General features: G+C 36.3%; 2 protein-coding genes across 6 annotated transcripts in view; one reads left to right on the top strand and one right to left on the bottom strand.

Moving 5' to 3' along the window:
- Positions 1-16,452, bottom strand: part of LOC124640506 (probable Rho GTPase-activating protein CG5521) — a 37,132-nt gene extending 20,680 nt beyond the window's left edge. For 3 of the 5 annotated variants that reach the window (XM_047178301.1, XM_047178297.1, XM_047178298.1), the window contains exons 1-16: positions 16,223-16,452; positions 15,017-15,127; positions 14,677-14,694; positions 13,871-14,042; positions 13,208-13,779; positions 12,833-13,126; positions 12,336-12,517; positions 11,344-11,490; positions 10,817-10,998; positions 10,512-10,594; positions 8,131-8,282; positions 2,274-2,457; positions 1,811-1,930; positions 1,578-1,667; positions 1,407-1,508; positions 781-1,019 (exon numbers count right to left, since the gene is read on the bottom strand). In XM_047178301.1, the coding sequence (XP_047034257.1) occupies positions 781-1,019; positions 1,407-1,508; positions 1,578-1,667; positions 1,811-1,930; positions 2,274-2,457; positions 8,131-8,282; positions 10,512-10,594; positions 10,817-10,998; positions 11,344-11,490; positions 12,336-12,517; positions 12,833-13,126; positions 13,208-13,779; positions 13,871-14,042; positions 14,677-14,694; positions 15,017-15,127; positions 16,223-16,328 (2,754 nt within the window). In that variant the 5' untranslated portion in view covers positions 16,329-16,452. The remainder of the gene's footprint in view (positions 1-780; positions 1,020-1,406; positions 1,509-1,577; positions 1,668-1,810; positions 1,931-2,273; positions 2,458-8,130; positions 8,283-10,511; positions 10,595-10,816; positions 10,999-11,343; positions 11,491-12,335; positions 12,518-12,832; positions 13,127-13,207; positions 13,780-13,870; positions 14,043-14,676; positions 14,695-15,016; positions 15,128-16,222) is intronic. The other 2 variants (XM_047178300.1, XM_047178299.1) reach the window with 2 other exon arrangements.
- Positions 2,516-7,363, top strand: LOC124640508. The gene is made up of 2 exons (XM_047178304.1): positions 2,516-3,325; positions 6,948-7,363. Exons 1-2 carry the CDS (start codon positions 2,531-2,533, stop codon positions 6,948-6,950), a joined length of 798 nt encoding a protein of 265 aa, XP_047034260.1. The 5' UTR covers positions 2,516-2,530; the 3' UTR covers positions 6,951-7,363.
- Positions 16,453-17,774: the final 1,322 nt, after the last annotated feature.

Raw genomic sequence — 17,774 nt, 5'->3', positions numbered from 1 at the left:
AAATGAGTTTTAAATAAAACACTAACCGCAATAATATCCTCACAGAGACTATGGAAGTCCATGACTGAATTTTTGCTGTCATAACAATGGCATAATACAAAAATATCAACAGGATACCTACAACTACATGAAACAACACGAAATAAAATAATTTAGGTATTGTTTTATACAGATAAGCTGGTGATGGCTCATTTTTTATTTATATACATATTTCCTTCAACGATTTTTATATAGACTTGGCTATGACTTTGTTATGCTTTGTGAGATTTTTTGTTTTTCTTCTTTCTTCAGGAAAAATATCGAGTAGGTTTACATAGGTATAGACAAATATGTGTGTTTATTTTGATTCAATAACTTGGAACGGATGGATATGGACGTGAGTATGTCCATTTCATATTTATTGTATTGAAGGCTGTACACAAACAAAGGAGATGACAGATAACGAAGATAAAACATAAGAGTATATTTCTTTTCAATGAGTCATTTACCCTTTGTCATAGGATAAAATATGTCGCATTTACATCAACTGATAAAATTCTGCTGAAATCAGTGACGCAGCTACTATTTCTTGAACGACATTTTTACAAACAAACTCCTTCGTATAGCTCCGATTCCATACCTCGGAGAACACGTGGAAATACTTTTCCTCGCCATTTATAAATCTTAATATTCTGTTATTAAACTATAACACGTTAATATATATTTTCAATTTTATTTTTGTCCCTTCAAAACCTATCGCTTAGCAAATCAAAAAATGTATATATATAGTTAAATTCTTACCTTCAACAGCGTGCTATTAAGATGTATAAGATAGTTGTAGAGATTGGCGTGGGCATGCGGGTCCCGCAGCAGGTTGGGGTCGCCGAGCGCGGCCAGCATGCGGCGCCACAGCACGGCCGCCACGTCGGGCAGCCAGCCCCGCGCCCGCCCGCCCATCACCACGCCCACGCCTTCATCCCGCCCGCCCAGCCCCGCCTCGTTCTCCGTCCACTCTGCTATACCCAGATCCAATGAACCTACTATACCTTAATACATTTATCTCTAAACATTTAACACCTATTTAACAGTTTTTGTTAGTCAAGCCAGACCAGATGATCAGTTTCGCAGTTTTCTGTTTGCGCAAAATGTTCCGCAAGAAGGAAGGTTTGCGCAACATTGCGCAACCATCTGATCGCTGATAGTTGGAAGAAGTTAGTTTTATTTACAACATTTGTAAAGCAGTTTATTTATATTTACAACGTAGCTCACAAAAGCATACATTTTCAACAACAGTAAATTCACAGAAGCAAACATTCACATAGGTACACAAAGCAAAAAGCTCATGCGAAATTGTTTTGAATTTTATAGCGACATTTTTTTTTAATGAAATCACAATATTTACACAAAGGAGTTTTTTGTATACATACCGACATTTCCGCCATCGGAAGCCAAATCAATTTGTAACGGTGAATCTTTGATAGAACTACTCTCTACGCCGCTTGAAGGCGCGGGCGAGGGTGATCGTGAACCTAAAAAGAAAATTACTATAGTAATATATACTTTATAATAGAATACAAAATCTTTTTGAGTCTACATACCACTAGCCGAATCTCTCTCTTCGTGTGTCGAGTTCCGTAATGAGTCTAAAGAATACCATCTCCTTGATTTCTCGTTTACTTCTTTGGTATCTAAAAGAAGAATAACCCATTTAATAAAACATTAAAATAGTTTTTTTTAAATGTACTATGCATTACAAGACAGTTAAAATATTTCAATCAATATAGTTCCAATTTAAACAATTTTAAGAAGCTTAAGATATATGTCAACATACCCGTCTGCGTTTGCGCATGTTTGCTCAAATGTGGGTCACTGCGACATCTAGTGAGTTGTCGTCGTGTGCTGCCGGGCTCCTTGCGAGGGTGAGGCTCGTGACCTGACTTTGGTGATTTGCCTGTACGATAAATAATAATATTAAACAGTTTTTTTTTCAATTGGCATGGCGTTTCCTTAGGATTATTTAATGTAGGTATGTAAATAAGCCAATAAAGTAGCTTATAATAAAAAAGTTACTTAGCTTGGGAGTTTGAAAAACACATATTTAAAGCTAGTATAGTCACTAAACCAAGAAAATAATGCAACTTGATGCTATGTAAATAAATAACAAATTACGTGCCCAATCGTTTTTTACTAATCTAAAAGGTGGCAATCTCTTTCACTCCTGTTAAGGTCCTTTAGCCTACATTTAAGGAGTCAGATATAATCATCTAAAATTCCTATGCCCATCTCATACATACCAGGAGTCCTAGTACTATGCGTAGTGAGGACAGCAGCAGCGTGGTGGGGCGCAGGCCTGGGCAGTGGCGCCGGTGCGGCCACCACCCTCCTGCCGCCGCGGCCTCGCTCCGCACTCGTACTCTCAGATAAGTCTAGCGAGTATACGTGACGAGCTAGCACGCGGGTTAGGGTTTCCATTGTTTTCTATAGCACAATAAACATTACAAGTTACAATTTAATAATAATGTTCCATTTGGCTGAATTACATATAGAACATATGGATTTACTCGACCAAAATCAACACCTAAATCAACTTGTGTCAAACATGCAAGAGTGCAGCGACACACATGAACTGGCATTAAGAAGGATCTCTGAGCTGGAACATGAGCTAAGCAGAGCCCACAACACCATCACACAGTTGGAGTCTGCAAAGTCCAGTGAACGGTCTGCGAACACCTGCAGCCTGTATGATGAGCTTGTTGGTAGTGCGTCCGGTTCTTGTAATCAGCCAATGATAACAATTGACTTGACCAATGAGACTTTAGTACAGAATAAAATTACAAGTAATACACACAACAAAATTAAAAAATATTTAAAAATTAATAAAGTTGTCAAAAGACTTAAGAAAACTTTAAGAAAGTACACAGTTTTTAAATCGAATAACATATTAAGAAGAAAAAACATTAATTTAATTAAAGATTTAAATAATTGTGAACATCAATTGGACATTAGTAGGACAAGGTATGATAGTGACATCCAACGTTTACAAGCTGAACTTTGTATTAAAGAAAATACCATTAGGGACATTTTCCAAAAGTATGAAGATTCACAGCAGGACCTAACAAAGCGTTTGCAGGAGGCCTGTGAGCTGGTAGACTTAGTCATACAAAATGCAGAGAAGTATGACTTGCTTACAAATAACATCTCGTGTAACTGTTCATGCCTCCCAACATCTGAGGCCCACCGTGTAACACCCACACAAGTGCCACAGTGTGTGTCACCCTCACAGGAGCCCCAGTCTGTCACAACCCTGGCCACTCAATTTGAAGAATGTTCAGACAAGGTTACGAGTGTGAGTAATAGTAAAATAACATATATTTTTTCAGATAAGTTTGGTCAAGGCATTGGTAGTATTTTCAATCAGTGTTCGCAGCAATATGTTTTAAATCACTGTGTACCTGGTGCCAGTTTTAGTCACTTAGTTCAAAACATTAAGTTGTCTAAGCTTATCCCAGGTTCAACTGTTATATTAATTTATGGTGATAGCTTGGCAGTAAGTAGAAAAGAGTTATTAGATTATGTAAATCTAATAATAAATTTAAATGACATTAAATTCATATTATGTGCTCTGCCATATTCTTATAACTTTTCCGTTGATCAAAGTAGGCACATATTTGATTTGAACATGTTCCTTTATAATAGGACTTGTCAACTTGTTAATGCCATTCTTTATTTTGACATAAATGAGTATATTTTTGATTTTAAATTGACAGAGTACTCAATGTATTTACCAGCTAGGTGTAGGAGACATATTGCTAATATTTTAGCATATAGTATACAAACTGACACAGGTACGTCTGATGTATCTTCGGATATTGTTAGTAGTAATACTAACATAATTATTGATTCGCCCAGTAGTTTAAACTATTAGGCGCGACAAAGGATGGGCCGCATTTATTGAATGTTGTACATCAAAATATGCAGGGCTTGTCTGGCAAAGAATTAGAATTAAGTTTATTTTTGGAAAACCATAATGTTCATGTTCTATGTTTAACTGAACATTGGTTAAAAGAACATCAAGTTTCATTTATTAATAATAGTAATTTCACTGTGCAAAGTGCGTTTGTAAGAAAGAATGCTATACGAGGCGGATCTTTGGTTTTGGTTTCAAATATGTTAAAATGTAAACAACGCCCTGATTTAGATAGTCTTTCTATCGAGCGCACCATTGAGCTGTCTTGCGTGGAACTTGAGCGTTATATTATTGTTTGCGTTTACCGGCCCCCCTTAGGTGACTTTAACAATTTCGAATCAATCATTGAAGATTTACTTAATAAATTAAAATCAAGCACCAAAGGTAAAATTATATGTGGAGATTTTAATGTTAACATTTTGGAGGATTCACCTTTAACTATAAGACTATTAAACTTATTTAAGTCTTTTAACTTAGTAAATATATTCTTTGAACCAACCAGAATTACGGCCACTACTTCTACCTGTCTGGATAACATATTTAGTGACACTGAGGCCTCCAACAACTTAGTCATCAACCATCTTACGTCTGACCACTGTGGACAAAAAGTTAGTTTTCCCATGTTAGTTCACACTGAGCCACTTAAAATAGAATGCAGACCCTATTCAGTTAGTCGTTGTGTTAGATTTAAAAGTAATGTTACAAAAAATCTTGAACCTTCTATTCTTGCTAATGACGATCCTAACACCAATTATACATCTCTCTTTGGTGTCATACAGAATGAGTTCAATTCTTCATTTAAGACCAAAACCTTAAATATTAAAGGTACCTCGGCCAAATTCAACCAATGGGCCACTCCAGGTATTTATATAAGTAGAGCGAGACTATATGAGTTATACGGTATGAAAACTTGTCAATTTGACGATAACTTTGTAAACTATGTTAGACAATATTCCAAAATATTTAAAAAGGTCTGTAATTTTGCAAAATCAAAATTTTTAAGTGATTCTATTAAAAACTCCTCAAATAAAATTAAAACAACCTGGAGAATTATAAATAATGAAACTGGCAAGTCAGTGAACCAGAACAACAAGTTAGAGATTAAACTGGACGACAAACTTGTTAGTAATGCGGCTGATGTAGCCAAAGCTTTTAATGAGTTCTTTGCGGATATACCTGTAACCACGACTCGCTCCTTAAATTCATCTTCAACTGACGCTGAACAGCTTATGCGTGCTAGTGTGCCTCAATGTGATTCTTTGTTTAGTTTTGAGCACGTTACTCCAATGGATGTAATTAATGTTTTTAAAACTCTTAAATTAAAAAATACGGGTGATTTTTGGGACATTTCCATCAAACTATTAGGTAATATAATTGACGTCATTGCTCCTTACCTTGCTATCATATTCAACAAGTGCATTGACACTGGTGTTTTTCCTGACCTCATGAAACACAGTAAAGTCATACCTCTATTTAAATCAGGCAATAAGTCAGACATTAGTAATTTTAGACCTATTTCTATCTTGCCTGCCTTTAGTAAAATTTTCGAAAAGTTAATACTCAAGCAGTTACTACGATATTTCAATTTAAATAGCCTCCTTCATACAGAACAATATGGCTTTACCAAAGGTCGTTCTACCACAGATGCTGGTGTTGCACTTCTAAAACATATTTATAACGCATGGGAAAATTCTCAAAATGCTATTGGAGTCTTTTGCGACCTTTCCAAAGCTTTTGATTGCGTCCATCATGATACACTTTTACGCAAATTACGGTTTTACGGAGTCCAAAACGGAGCTCTCAGCATAATAGAATCGTATTTACAACATAGATTGCAATGTGTAGATGTAAATGGTTCTAAATCATCAGGCCTTCCAGTTCAGCTAGGCGTGCCGCAAGGCTCTATATTAGGTCCATTCTTATTCTTAGTATACATCAATGATCTGCCTTACCACCTCAATAATATCTGCGACGTTGTATTATTTGCAGATGATACGTCTCTCATTTTCAAAGTTGACAGAAATAGAGAGCAATTTGAAGAGGTAAACAGTGCACTCTCATTAGTTACGCACTGGTTTACCACAAACAATTTAGTACTTAATGCTAAAAAAACAAAATGCATTAAGTTCACTTTGCCTAATGTAAAAAACCTAGGTCCTAATGTTATCCTAAACAACGAGGTTCTTCAAACCGTTGCATCTACCGTGTTTCTGGGTATAACAGTAGATACAAAACTTCAATGGGGTTCACATATTTCTAGCCTCGCGGGAAGGCTTAGTTCTGCCGCCTACGCCGTTAGGAAAGTCAGACAGTTCACGGACGTCGACACAGCTCGATTGGTGTATTTCAGTAATTTTCACAGCGTTATGTCCTACGGTATTCTGTTGTGGGGCAAAGCCGCTGATATAGAGAATATATTTATTCTACAAAAACGTGCTATACGTGCGATATACCAATTAGGTACCAGAACTTCCCTCAGAGAGCTGTTTAAAGAAATTGGTATTCTTACTGTGGCATCACAATTCATCTTTGCCAATATACTGTATATTAGACAGAACTTACATTTATATACCAAAAAAAGTGAAGTCCATAGCATTAATACAAGAAATAAGCATAAACTGTGTGTACCCTTTCACCGGCTTCATAAAGTGCATGGTTCATTTCTGGGTCTAGGTATTCGTTTCTATAATAAACTTCCTCTGTCTTTATTAGAACAGCCGTTTAATAAATTCAAAGAACAAATTAAGGCTATTCTTATTCAAAAGGCATATTATACAATTAACGATTATTTGAATGACAAAAATAGTTGGTCGCCATGTTGAACGCAAGACAGCTATATTATAATTGTCTTTTTTTTGTGAATGACATCCTAATTTTACAATTTTATATTTTTATTATTGACATTACTTGGTTTTACATTATTGACAGGATACATTTACTGTATTTATTATATTTTATTTTAATCATCTATTTATATTATTTTTTTTCCTTTGGATTATAGTAAATAAGGACCACTACTTAGCGATAATTGATCCTGATATTGAGTTGTGTAGCAGTGAGTACGTCATGCTCCCTTAGACGGCACTGCTTGCGGTAGCGTCGGCGGTCGGGTTGCCTCCCTCCCTCAAAGATGTGCGAGGGGGGCGATGGCTGATCCTCGCGTTATGCTCGTGAACGGGTGCTGCTTGTGGTGCCAGGTCGTCTTACTGACTATACTATAAGTAGTATTATATAATTTTGTAAACTCTTTTCTTATACTTCTTTTTTTCTTGCTGAGCGGTCCAATTTACTAGATTCATTACTTACCTATGTATGTTGTACATGACATAAGGTTGCAATAGAATATCACATGAAGGTGGGCACTCCCTCATAAACTATTATAAATATTGGAGGCTATACAATTTTTTTTTTTTTTTTCACATCATATTTATTCAATGCTTGAGTTAGACAAGTTACGTAGGGTGAGTGCTAGCTAGCATGTGGTGGATTTTATAAATCATTTTTAAATGTAATTTTATTTTATGACAATATTGCGTATTGCATACTGCAATATACTCAATGTACTTTGTTGAAAGGTTCTTTTAACCTACAGACAGACATGTGTTGCTGGGGAGTTTGTTGCGCCACTTCTTCTTCCCAGCAAAAACACATAGGAAGTGGTGAAGGGTGGGCGTTTTGGGGACTGTCTTATGTAATTTTTTTCTGACGTTCGAAAAGTGCTGTTTTGCAGCCAAGTTTGAATAAATAAGTTTTGATTTTGATTTTGATTTTGATGATTTTGGGGCTGTGTGTGAAATAGTTTGCCGGTCGTCTTAGGGGCGGAGTCGTATGAGGCATCTGCACTCCACATAAATGTAATTTCGTACGGGACAAGAACCCGTAGCTACGTAACAGCCAGGTCGATCGATTATAAAGTTAAGCATAGCTTGTAGTGTCATCTGACTGTCATAATGAGTTCCTTTGCATTTCGGAACGCACGTTAAATTGATGTTTTTGGGAGTCATTACATGTATTCGGAAGCTGGATAGTCAGACAACCAGTCTTATCAAGGGGACATCCCTGAGGGGATGTCCTCACTGAATTGTGAAATTCAAAGATAGACTAGAATCCGAACTAAACATGTTCAGGAATCAGGAAAGGAACAACCTTCTATAATAAACCAAAGTGTAAGAATTAAAACTCACCGCCCACTCTTTGATCAGATCCTCCCAATGCGTCAACCTGGTGAGTAGTTCCATAAAATTCTGCCACAGTTCCGGCTTCACGGCTACGTTCAAGTTTGCCTTGATCCACGTCACTATCAGCGTTTGAAATAAGGCCGGGGCTAGGAAACCTCCTGCGAATAAAGAAACATTTAGTCATAATTTTTATATGAAGATACAATATGTGACATAACATTTTATATGAAAGTTATTGTACGGCCTATTTGCAAAATAAACCATTTAAAAGAGGTCAAAGCATAAAGTAAATAACCACTAGAGAGCGCACTCGCCAATTTCTTCTAAGAACACGACTCACCACTGCGGGCCGGGGGACGCGGCATAATTCGCGGTTCGCGGCTACTATTGGTCAGTTCAAGGTCGAGTTGCACGAGTACGCTCAGCAAGGGATTGCTGTCTTTCAATTAAAAAATATCGATAAAATGTATTTCATCGTAGTGATAAATATTCAATAAAAATCGTATAAGAATATTTAATAAAAATCAGTCTTTTACAAAAAAGAACGTCAGTACTTACAAGAAAATTATCTCAGTACATAAATATTCTTTATTAAAATAATAAGAATACAATTTATGATAGGGAACTATTAAAACTTCGTATCAAAATATTCGTCCGCATCGCTGTCAGCTGGGATCGTGCCCAAAAGGCTGGCTGCATTGCCACGCTGGATGGCAATGCATATCCTTTGGCCGAAGTATAGGCCAGCCCTTTGGTCACGAGAAAATTATTGATTCTTAAAATGTATTAATTTAGTACATATAAGTTTTTCGAATTAATGTTTTAGGGTCCTGATTGTTTTTGGTAAGAAACGATAATCGAGCGTCTACATATTTACTTGTTGGGGACCAATTTTCCCCATTGATAGTATATATCCACTTCTCTTTTATTTCTGGAATCTTCAAAAATCTTCTTTCGATTACATTAAAAGTAATTTATGGAGGCACCAGGAACAGCTGCCTCTGACGTCGATATGGTCAGTTAATTAACTCATTAGCCAAAATAAAACATATTTTTAATTAATGTAAATGTACTATAGGGTTGTTTCCAATTTTCGAAAATCTATTTAAATAGCTTCCAAATAATTTAAAGATCACCCCTCCTATGATTTTGCGTCTTAAATCTCTTTACTTTTTATGTATTCGATTTTTTTCTATTTTTCTTAAAACATTGCCCAGAAAACGCTCGATCACGTGACTGTGACGTCAGAGTATACTATGTGTTCTTTTACACTTTGCACATCTAAAGAGAAGAAACTAATTAGAAAGAAGTCATTGATTTTTAAATTCTAATAATGCATTCTTATAATATAGATACAAAAACAAACATTTTAAACATTTACATTATTTTTAAACATTGGGCACAAAAGAAAATACCTGTAATGTTTTGAGTTGTGTACGCGGTAAAATAAAACTGTGCAAAGGAACGTAAAGTTTGTGTTTGTTATTGAGGTTATATTTGTGTCATCTTGGTTATTAGCAAAGAATTGAGCCACAAAAAAACTATCATCTTTCATAAATCCTTTCTCCATAATTCTTTTCTAACTTTCTTTCGCTCAAATACAAATAAAAACTATATAAAGAAAACATCACATCAATTCTCAGTTTATACCTGTCATAGACTGTCACTGTCAAATACTTTCATTGTCAATGTAAAGTGACGACATCGGACCCGATTCGCCGTTTTCAAGGGCATGACGTAATAGACGATAAATTTAAATTTCATAAATTATTTAAAAATGATGTGGTCAGTTATTATTAATATAATATAGCTTATCGTGGTTCTAGTTTTGTAAACATTCGGTACATATACAAATTTTTAATTGACTGAATACTAGGAAACAACCCTATTATCGATATCCACTTCATTCTTAAAGGTAACAGCCCAAATTTCATCGATAGGAATACAAAGGGCAAGAAAGAGATGGACATATTTGAATTTCTTAATGAGAGAAAGGGACATTCCCAAAAGACATCAACGAGCGTGAGCGCGGTTCACCAACCACCAATTTAAATAGACCCCTGTGGTATTTCGTAATATAATTAAATCAAAGCCAAATTTTGGTATTGATACTTGCCAATGCCATCTTTTTTTGTAACTAGATGTCCTGGATTGTTTCCCGCACCATTTCATCGCGCATGTAGGCATTTTTTTTATTTTTTACTAAATAAAATCCTCAATAATGTAGCGTGTTCGCAGGTCATAGACTTGGTCGCTACTAAAGGATCGTACTGATCGTAGCCTTATAGTACGCGCAAAATCGCTAAGGTTTGGCGAGCGTCAGGGCACTGTATGCGCAGTCAAGTGGTTTTATAGTCTTTGGGTCAAAGTGTGAATGTAGAACTTACCTAAAGACTCCTGTTTCCTTTTAGGCGGCACTTTCGTTAGCACCAATGAAGTTATTTGTAGTAGAACTAGCAATAACTGCTCCCTGAAAAGAAATCTCACATTGTAACTACCATACGATTTGACATGAGATAATTTCTTCAATAAATGGGATGGATGACGGAGTATTGAGTTCGATATCCGGTTCATACCGGTTTTTGGCGTTTGCGCTTATAAAACAAAATTTTCTCGAGTGAGGGGTCTATTTCATTTTCGGGCCTGAAAACATATTCTCACTATATTTTAATGTTCTAAATGCTCTACGTACCAGGTATTAGCATCCATAGCGACATGCATGACCATGTATCTGTATATATTGAGCACTCGCTTGCACGTGTCCGTCTGTTCTTCTAACAGCTGTTGTTGACTCAACGCGCCAGGGGGAGCCACCGGCGACGCTGATGCTAGGAACACGTTCGCTGCTTGTGTCATGAATATTTGTAATACGTTCTGTAAGAAAAAAACATACATTTTTTGTATGTACAATAATATACATATAATTGGGATAAGGGCAGTGATGGTGTATAAATGACAGATTTAAGAAGCTATTTTTGACGTCAATTTTGAGTTATTTTGACCATGACCAATTTGAATGCAACAAACAGTGAAGATGTAAGATCATAAATAGATTACACAAAAATGCTTCTAAGCAACGCTAATGTAAATCAACAGATATTATTTTTAACTAAACTACACACCATTATAGAATTACGAATTATTACGAAATATATAATACGACAAAAAAAAATATCTGACTAAATAAGAATTATATCATATGAGAGAGATATAATGTACCTGTAACCCGGCTCGCACCATAACATTGTCCCGTCCAACAGCACCTAAGTACGAGTCATTGCGGAGACGCCGCGGTGGTATCGCTGGCTCCCCGCCTCCTTGCTGTTCAAACGTGTTCTCTACTAGGAATGGGGGAATTTCCGCTACCTGCGGGACAAAATTAGCAGGTTTATTTGATGATTGTAACGGGTGGATGAAGAATGAAACTCAGAAAAACTAATAGATAGTAACTACTGTCAAACTGCATGTTGATATTTTTTTATTTATTAAATTATCTGATGCCCATGCATCGATAAAAAAGTATAACTTTTCTAAGCCAAAAGACAGATGGGATTAACAGCTTCCTGTGTTAATACTCTTAATAGCTACAGAGCAAAATCAAGGCAATTAATCACAGCCACATAATCGATGATATTTGCATTATGAATCAACTATGCATATCCAACGCGGTGGGACGCCTGTCGACTCGCTTCACGGACATTCAGTGCGTGACCAGCCAAGCGTGGCGGCACTATGATATGCCATCGGCACAGTATGTGTTATGGGAGAAAGTTTAAGAGGTTTATTGACTGGGCGTTATTGTGATATGGTTTTAGAACAGGACTTTCGGTTGGGGCTAAATGTTCAGGGCTTTGCTCACTTAACTCGTTGTATGCCAGAGCGCTGAGCGCTGATCTACGCGAAACGCAATTGATTTTCTATTGTTTTATCATTAGAAGCATACAAAAGTAATAAGTCGAAGCGGCCTAGCAAAATAAAAAAGAATATCGACAGATTTAGCCTTGAAATACCAGCACCTCCCTTATAATGATTTTCCCTTCTTAATAAAACTTAACAGCTAAAACGGAATAAACTGCGTTCAAGAAGAATGTTCTAGAAGTATTTAAAGTCAAGTATCAAAGACTTGTTTGCACTATAAAAGCACCATGGAAGAACTTTTAAAACTATTGAACGTTGATTTAAGTTCACAAAGGTAAAGGTATTGTACTCACATTCATCTGTATCCAGTCCTTATACAGCGCTATGACGCGCCTCACAGCCGCAGCGTGAGAGAAGGGCAGTAGGAACGCCTGCCGCAGCACCTCTATCGTGAAGTCCACGTGTTCACGTGATGAACAGCACAGCACGTCGCGCACTACCAGCTCCGAGCTTAGCTCTTCGAATACTCCTGAGCCTAAGGTGGGAGGATGAAGTTTATTAGTGGATAAAAATTAACAGGGGTAAATAATTTGTAAATGATAAAGTGTTCAGTAAGCAGGTATCGAAGTGTATTCTTTTCAATGAATATCGACACTTAATAAAAACCAAGACATGACTGAGATGGCCACAGGCTCATTTATTGCAGGACCTTTATCTTTTTTATTAACATGCTGATACCCCAAAGTTTAGAAACAGAGAGTCGTCTGATTTCGATACGGTCAATAACTGCGCCAATAAAAACCACGAACTTTCCCACTAACAAAAACAACTACAGCACAAAATCACAAACCTGATTCCAAACTAGGATGCGGAGTATTCGAAGCGGAATCATGAGACGACGCTCTACTGGAGTCAGACGGATGCCCCACAGTGAACGAAGTTTCCTCCTCATGGTGCAACGAGGTCGCCGGGGTCGGGGTGTTCGAGTGAGGCAGGTGTGACCCCGTGCTCGTCATGGACGAAGGCTGGCCACCGTCACTGCCCTGCTTCTTCATGAAGTGAGCGTAGCTGGCCACCCATTTGATTAACGTCACTCGGCATAGTACGTAGTCGTCTTCTAGAATGTTGTGTTGGACGGGCAATTCTGTGGAGATGAAAATAGGAATAATGAACATGTGTTTAGTTTCATAAGAGCCTTTGGAAAGGTCTGATATAGTAAACTTACCTAAATTAGGCTTATATAACGAATTCTTGACATTAAACTGAGGACATATAACAGGCAAATAATAAATCTTGAATTTCTCCAGTAGAAATGCGAAACATCTCATTGCCTTTGCGTGACATCTGTCTCTCCATTGTATCTTCGTCACCGACGTGGCCATTCCGTCGAGAAGTATTTCAAAGAAATATTTAGTTTCATTGTCAACGGCCTTTTCGTTAGCACTCGGCGGTAGAAGAGGTTGGATCTCTACACTCTGGACTGGGTTCAGGGCGTTTGTATCATGGAATATGGAAGCTGACACGTTAGCGAGTTTCCCCATGATACCCGTAGGCGTTTGTTCTACTACAACTTTCTTTGCATTATCTACAGCAGAGTTAAAGTTCGGATGATGCATAATGTCCTCTATACTGAAGTCACCAGAGCCGTGGGTGTCGTTCGACGTAATGTTTGGCTTAAGGGGGGATCCAGTTGGTAATATAACAGGCTCAGGCATGCCAGGGACGAGGGTGGCGAACATTTTATGGACTTCATTCGGAGCATTGTCACCTAGTGCTTGGTACCACAGCAGGAAATATCTAAAAGGAAACATCGCATCAATTTAACTATTCATATTCATTGCTGATTTAATTTTGTTTAATCAGATATTGTAGTGGTTACTATAGTTACCTTATAGCCTCTGCTCTTAATTTCTGTGAGTTCCCGCTATGGAGGAGTTTCGAAAATATTCTCGTCAATGAGTGTAACTGCCATCTCTTCCCGATCAGCTCCGGCAGAAGACATAATACCTTGTCTAGAAGGGACAATGCCCCTTCTAATTCCTCTCTGCCTGCTTTGTGGACTAGAATACATAAGATATTGCTCAATTACCATGTCAATGAGACTTTGTAAGGTTACCATATGAATGTTACATGAAGTTGGAAACAATGTTGGTTTAATATGGCCATTAAAATACTATTAAGTTCATATTGTCCAACCCATTAGCGTCATATTATCTGGTTAGGCGTGACTCAGACGAGTTATAGTTATCTGTCAGTAGTTATCCTTGTTATGTCTATATCCTGTATATGTTAGGGCCTGTGGTAAATACATTTTCAAACTTATTCTATGTTATAGTGAAACCTGGCAGTCAATACATCTAACAGTACATGCTTATCATCCAAAGGCAAATGATGACAAATCCAAGTGTTTATGATATCTTGATGGTTAATGTAATGAAGATAAGATAATGACATCTACCAGGATCAATGTGAAACACCAAATTCAATGTCAACATGAGAAATGATACTATCATATGGTTAAATTAAATAATGTTAAAGTTTTGGTGGAAAACTAACAAAGGAAATAATTATGGGTCACTTTAAATTTTATCTACTCAAAACTTGTAACATTATTTAACCAGTTTATTTGATACATCCAAGGGTTGATTATGTAAGATGAGATACTGTCTGATGATCAAAACACCCAAAACTCACCGAGATGAAATGGAAGTTCTGTACCGCAAAAAACAGAAAAATAATAAGTAAATATGTGTGGTAACTGGTATAGTGGTAGTTTATATGTCAAAAAATTATAACAGCAATATATATTTCCTATTAATTATTTAATCATTAGCTAGTTTAGAATATTTTTGTTATCTGGTTTTAAAAGTTATTTGAAATGGCTGTGCATCACTCTCGCAGGTACTCGTAACAAGGAAATCATTCTTTCATTCACTCAGTCATACTTCAGAAAATGAAAGTTAGACTATCTTACAATTATATAACATTTATTTACAACAGCACTTTTAAGATAATACATTGAGTTAATAATTACCTCGTTGCCGCAGATTATTTTCAGCTTGTATGAAGTTGTCGTATAATATAAAGTAGACATGGCTGAAATTCCCTTCGAAGTAATTTTTGGCTTCATCAGTGTCAAAATGTTCTGAAACAATATGGTCGCTGGTGAAACTTGGTACTTGATCTTTTAAAAGTGCTGATTTTCAGCACAATGACTTCTCATGTATAGTTTTCGTTGTCACTGAACATTGCAAAAGTTACTGAACATAATTAATTTTGATGTGTCAGCGGATGGTGGAGGTGCGTAATGGACATAAGTACTTGTGTTTAGAACTTAGTTGGAAACTGCCATTAAGTTTTAGAGTGTTACAAATCAAAACATACATGTAGTTTTATATCAATATAATTATTGGCTAATATAGGAGGATGTACTATTTATTAAACCCTAAAGTTTACTGTCCCCATAAAAGGCAAATACTTTACACTGTTCTGTGCTTATGGCAAAAATTTTATTGACCAAATAATCTGCCTTTACATAATCACCATCAATGGTAACCATGCATTCACTATAGAGGTCATTGAATTATGTGCCTTTTCAAATAAATGGCTTTGTCATGGTTTGAATAAGATTTTAATTTGATAGTGAGTAACACAAAAGCAAAATCATAATCAATGTTTATGTTTAATTGGTAGAAAAGGATTGAAAAAGTCATGATATTCCATTAATAGGAAAGTGCTATTATTAAAATCATACCATTTGATATTGAAACTACTAAATGAATTATTGTAATAAATGGGTTTCTATATTCTATCTTGCCTGTTCATATTATATGTATTCTTTATGATTAGATCAGAAACTAAGTATAATACAATATAATTCTATTTTTAAGAGACAATAAGAAAAACGCATTAACCTAGAAATGAAGAATGATCTCATAAACAGAAACTAATCCACAGGATGATATTGACATAATAGATATTGTACAACAAATGGAACTCTACAACATTTCGTGACTATATTTTTTTCAAAAATAATAAAGAAATAAGAGTACAAACACTTGTATGTCAGTACAATACACAGTAAGTTGAGGCGCATCAACATAATACAGTTATTCGCGACTAATTAGCATGTACGGAATGTGATGGATGTTGATGCGACAAAATATACACATTTCATTTCAAAACCTTCTAAAGCTCTCTATCCACCCTACAAATAACCATAACCCAAAGAAAACCTTACCTAAAACGATTTTTAAGTGTTTTAGTCGGGTTGCTGAATCCTTTTTGGAGTCCTGTATTTTAACTGTCGATTTCTTAACATCTTGGTGAGATTTCTTGGTAAACATTTCGGATGTTATATTATAGCGTCATTACGTAGATTCTTTTCATTCTCAGAATAAAAAATACAGTAATTTCACATTGTTTTCTTTAAGTTTTCACTCCCATTTTGACATTTCACTTACATAAAAATCTCGGTTGACGTAAACACTAGGCGTTTTCGTTTTACGTTTGAAATGTAAAAGTACCGTTGCTTTAGTCGTTATGACAAATGTAAAATTTAAACACAAAAAGGAGTAATAAATATTTTATCTTTCAATTTATAAAAGTCGTAATGAAAACTAGTTGTAACTTTTATACTGCGTTACCAAGTAACTCTCAATTTTACAATCTTATTTTGAAACATTTGCCAGAACGCGTATAACAGAACGTATTGTGCTTTTTAAATACGTAGTCAACAGGCAATGAAATTTTGTCATAATGCCTCAATCTTTATGTTATCTATTTTAATTCAAGTTCATTCAAGAATCTTCAGATTAAAATAACGATAAATGTTTTTATTTAATTTTATGCACGTAAAAGCATTCAGCGTCAAACTATTCCAAAACTGAGAACAGCTTTTCTGAATCGATTGCTTTGTTTATCCAATTCCCAAAGCTTGAAAAATGTTCCCAACAACCTAACCTAAATCTTCCTCCGAGCCTTTTTCCCAAACTATGTTGGGGTAGGCTTCCAGTCTAACCGGATACAGCTGAGTACCAGTGCTTTACAAGAAGCGACTGCCTATCTGACCTCCTCAACCCAGTTACCCGGGCAACCCGATACCCCTTGGTTAGACTGGTGTCAGACTTACTGGCTTCTGACTACCCGTAACGACTGCCAAGGATGTTCAATGACAGCCGGGACCTACAGTTTAACGTGCCATCCGAAACACAGTCATTTGGTGTCTAAGATATACTTAGAAAGTACATACAAACTTAGAAAAGTTGCATTGGTACTTGCCTGACCTGGAATCGAACCCACGCCCTCATACTCGAGAGGTTGGTTCTTTGCCCACTAGGCCACCACGACTTTTTTTGACTTTTTTTTGACAACAACCTAACCTAAAGTATAAACAAATATATTGTAAATGCTCATTCATCTGCAATCATTTGTTCTGTGTTCAAAAATCAACAGAACTCTTGCGAGGCACCCAGGGGCCCAATTCTCCTAAGTTAATAATGTCAAAATCGAATAGAAATCGAATCACAATATGACCGCAATAGCAGGGCCGCGATTCTCCTAATTTTACTTAAGCGTCATACGATTCACGTTCGACTCGATTCGACTGAGATCCGATCCCGACTCGATTACGATTGAAGGGTATGTGGCATTCCGCTATTTTTTCTTTGAAATAAACGTTTTTATCCTTTTCTGTCATTCAATAATGAATCATTTTGTCTGCAAATGATTTACGATTGCAAAATGATTGTACAGCAAACTACAGTATGGACCAAAATCACCAAAATAGCAGA

Source organism: Helicoverpa zea, chromosome 20 (genome assembly GCF_022581195.2).
Source record: "Helicoverpa zea isolate HzStark_Cry1AcR chromosome 20, ilHelZeax1.1, whole genome shotgun sequence".
NCBI classification, from domain to species: domain Eukaryota; kingdom Metazoa; phylum Arthropoda; class Insecta; order Lepidoptera; family Noctuidae; genus Helicoverpa; species Helicoverpa zea.
Note: the sequence above shows the minus strand (reverse complement) of the source record. Positions and strands in the feature narration are given on the sequence as shown.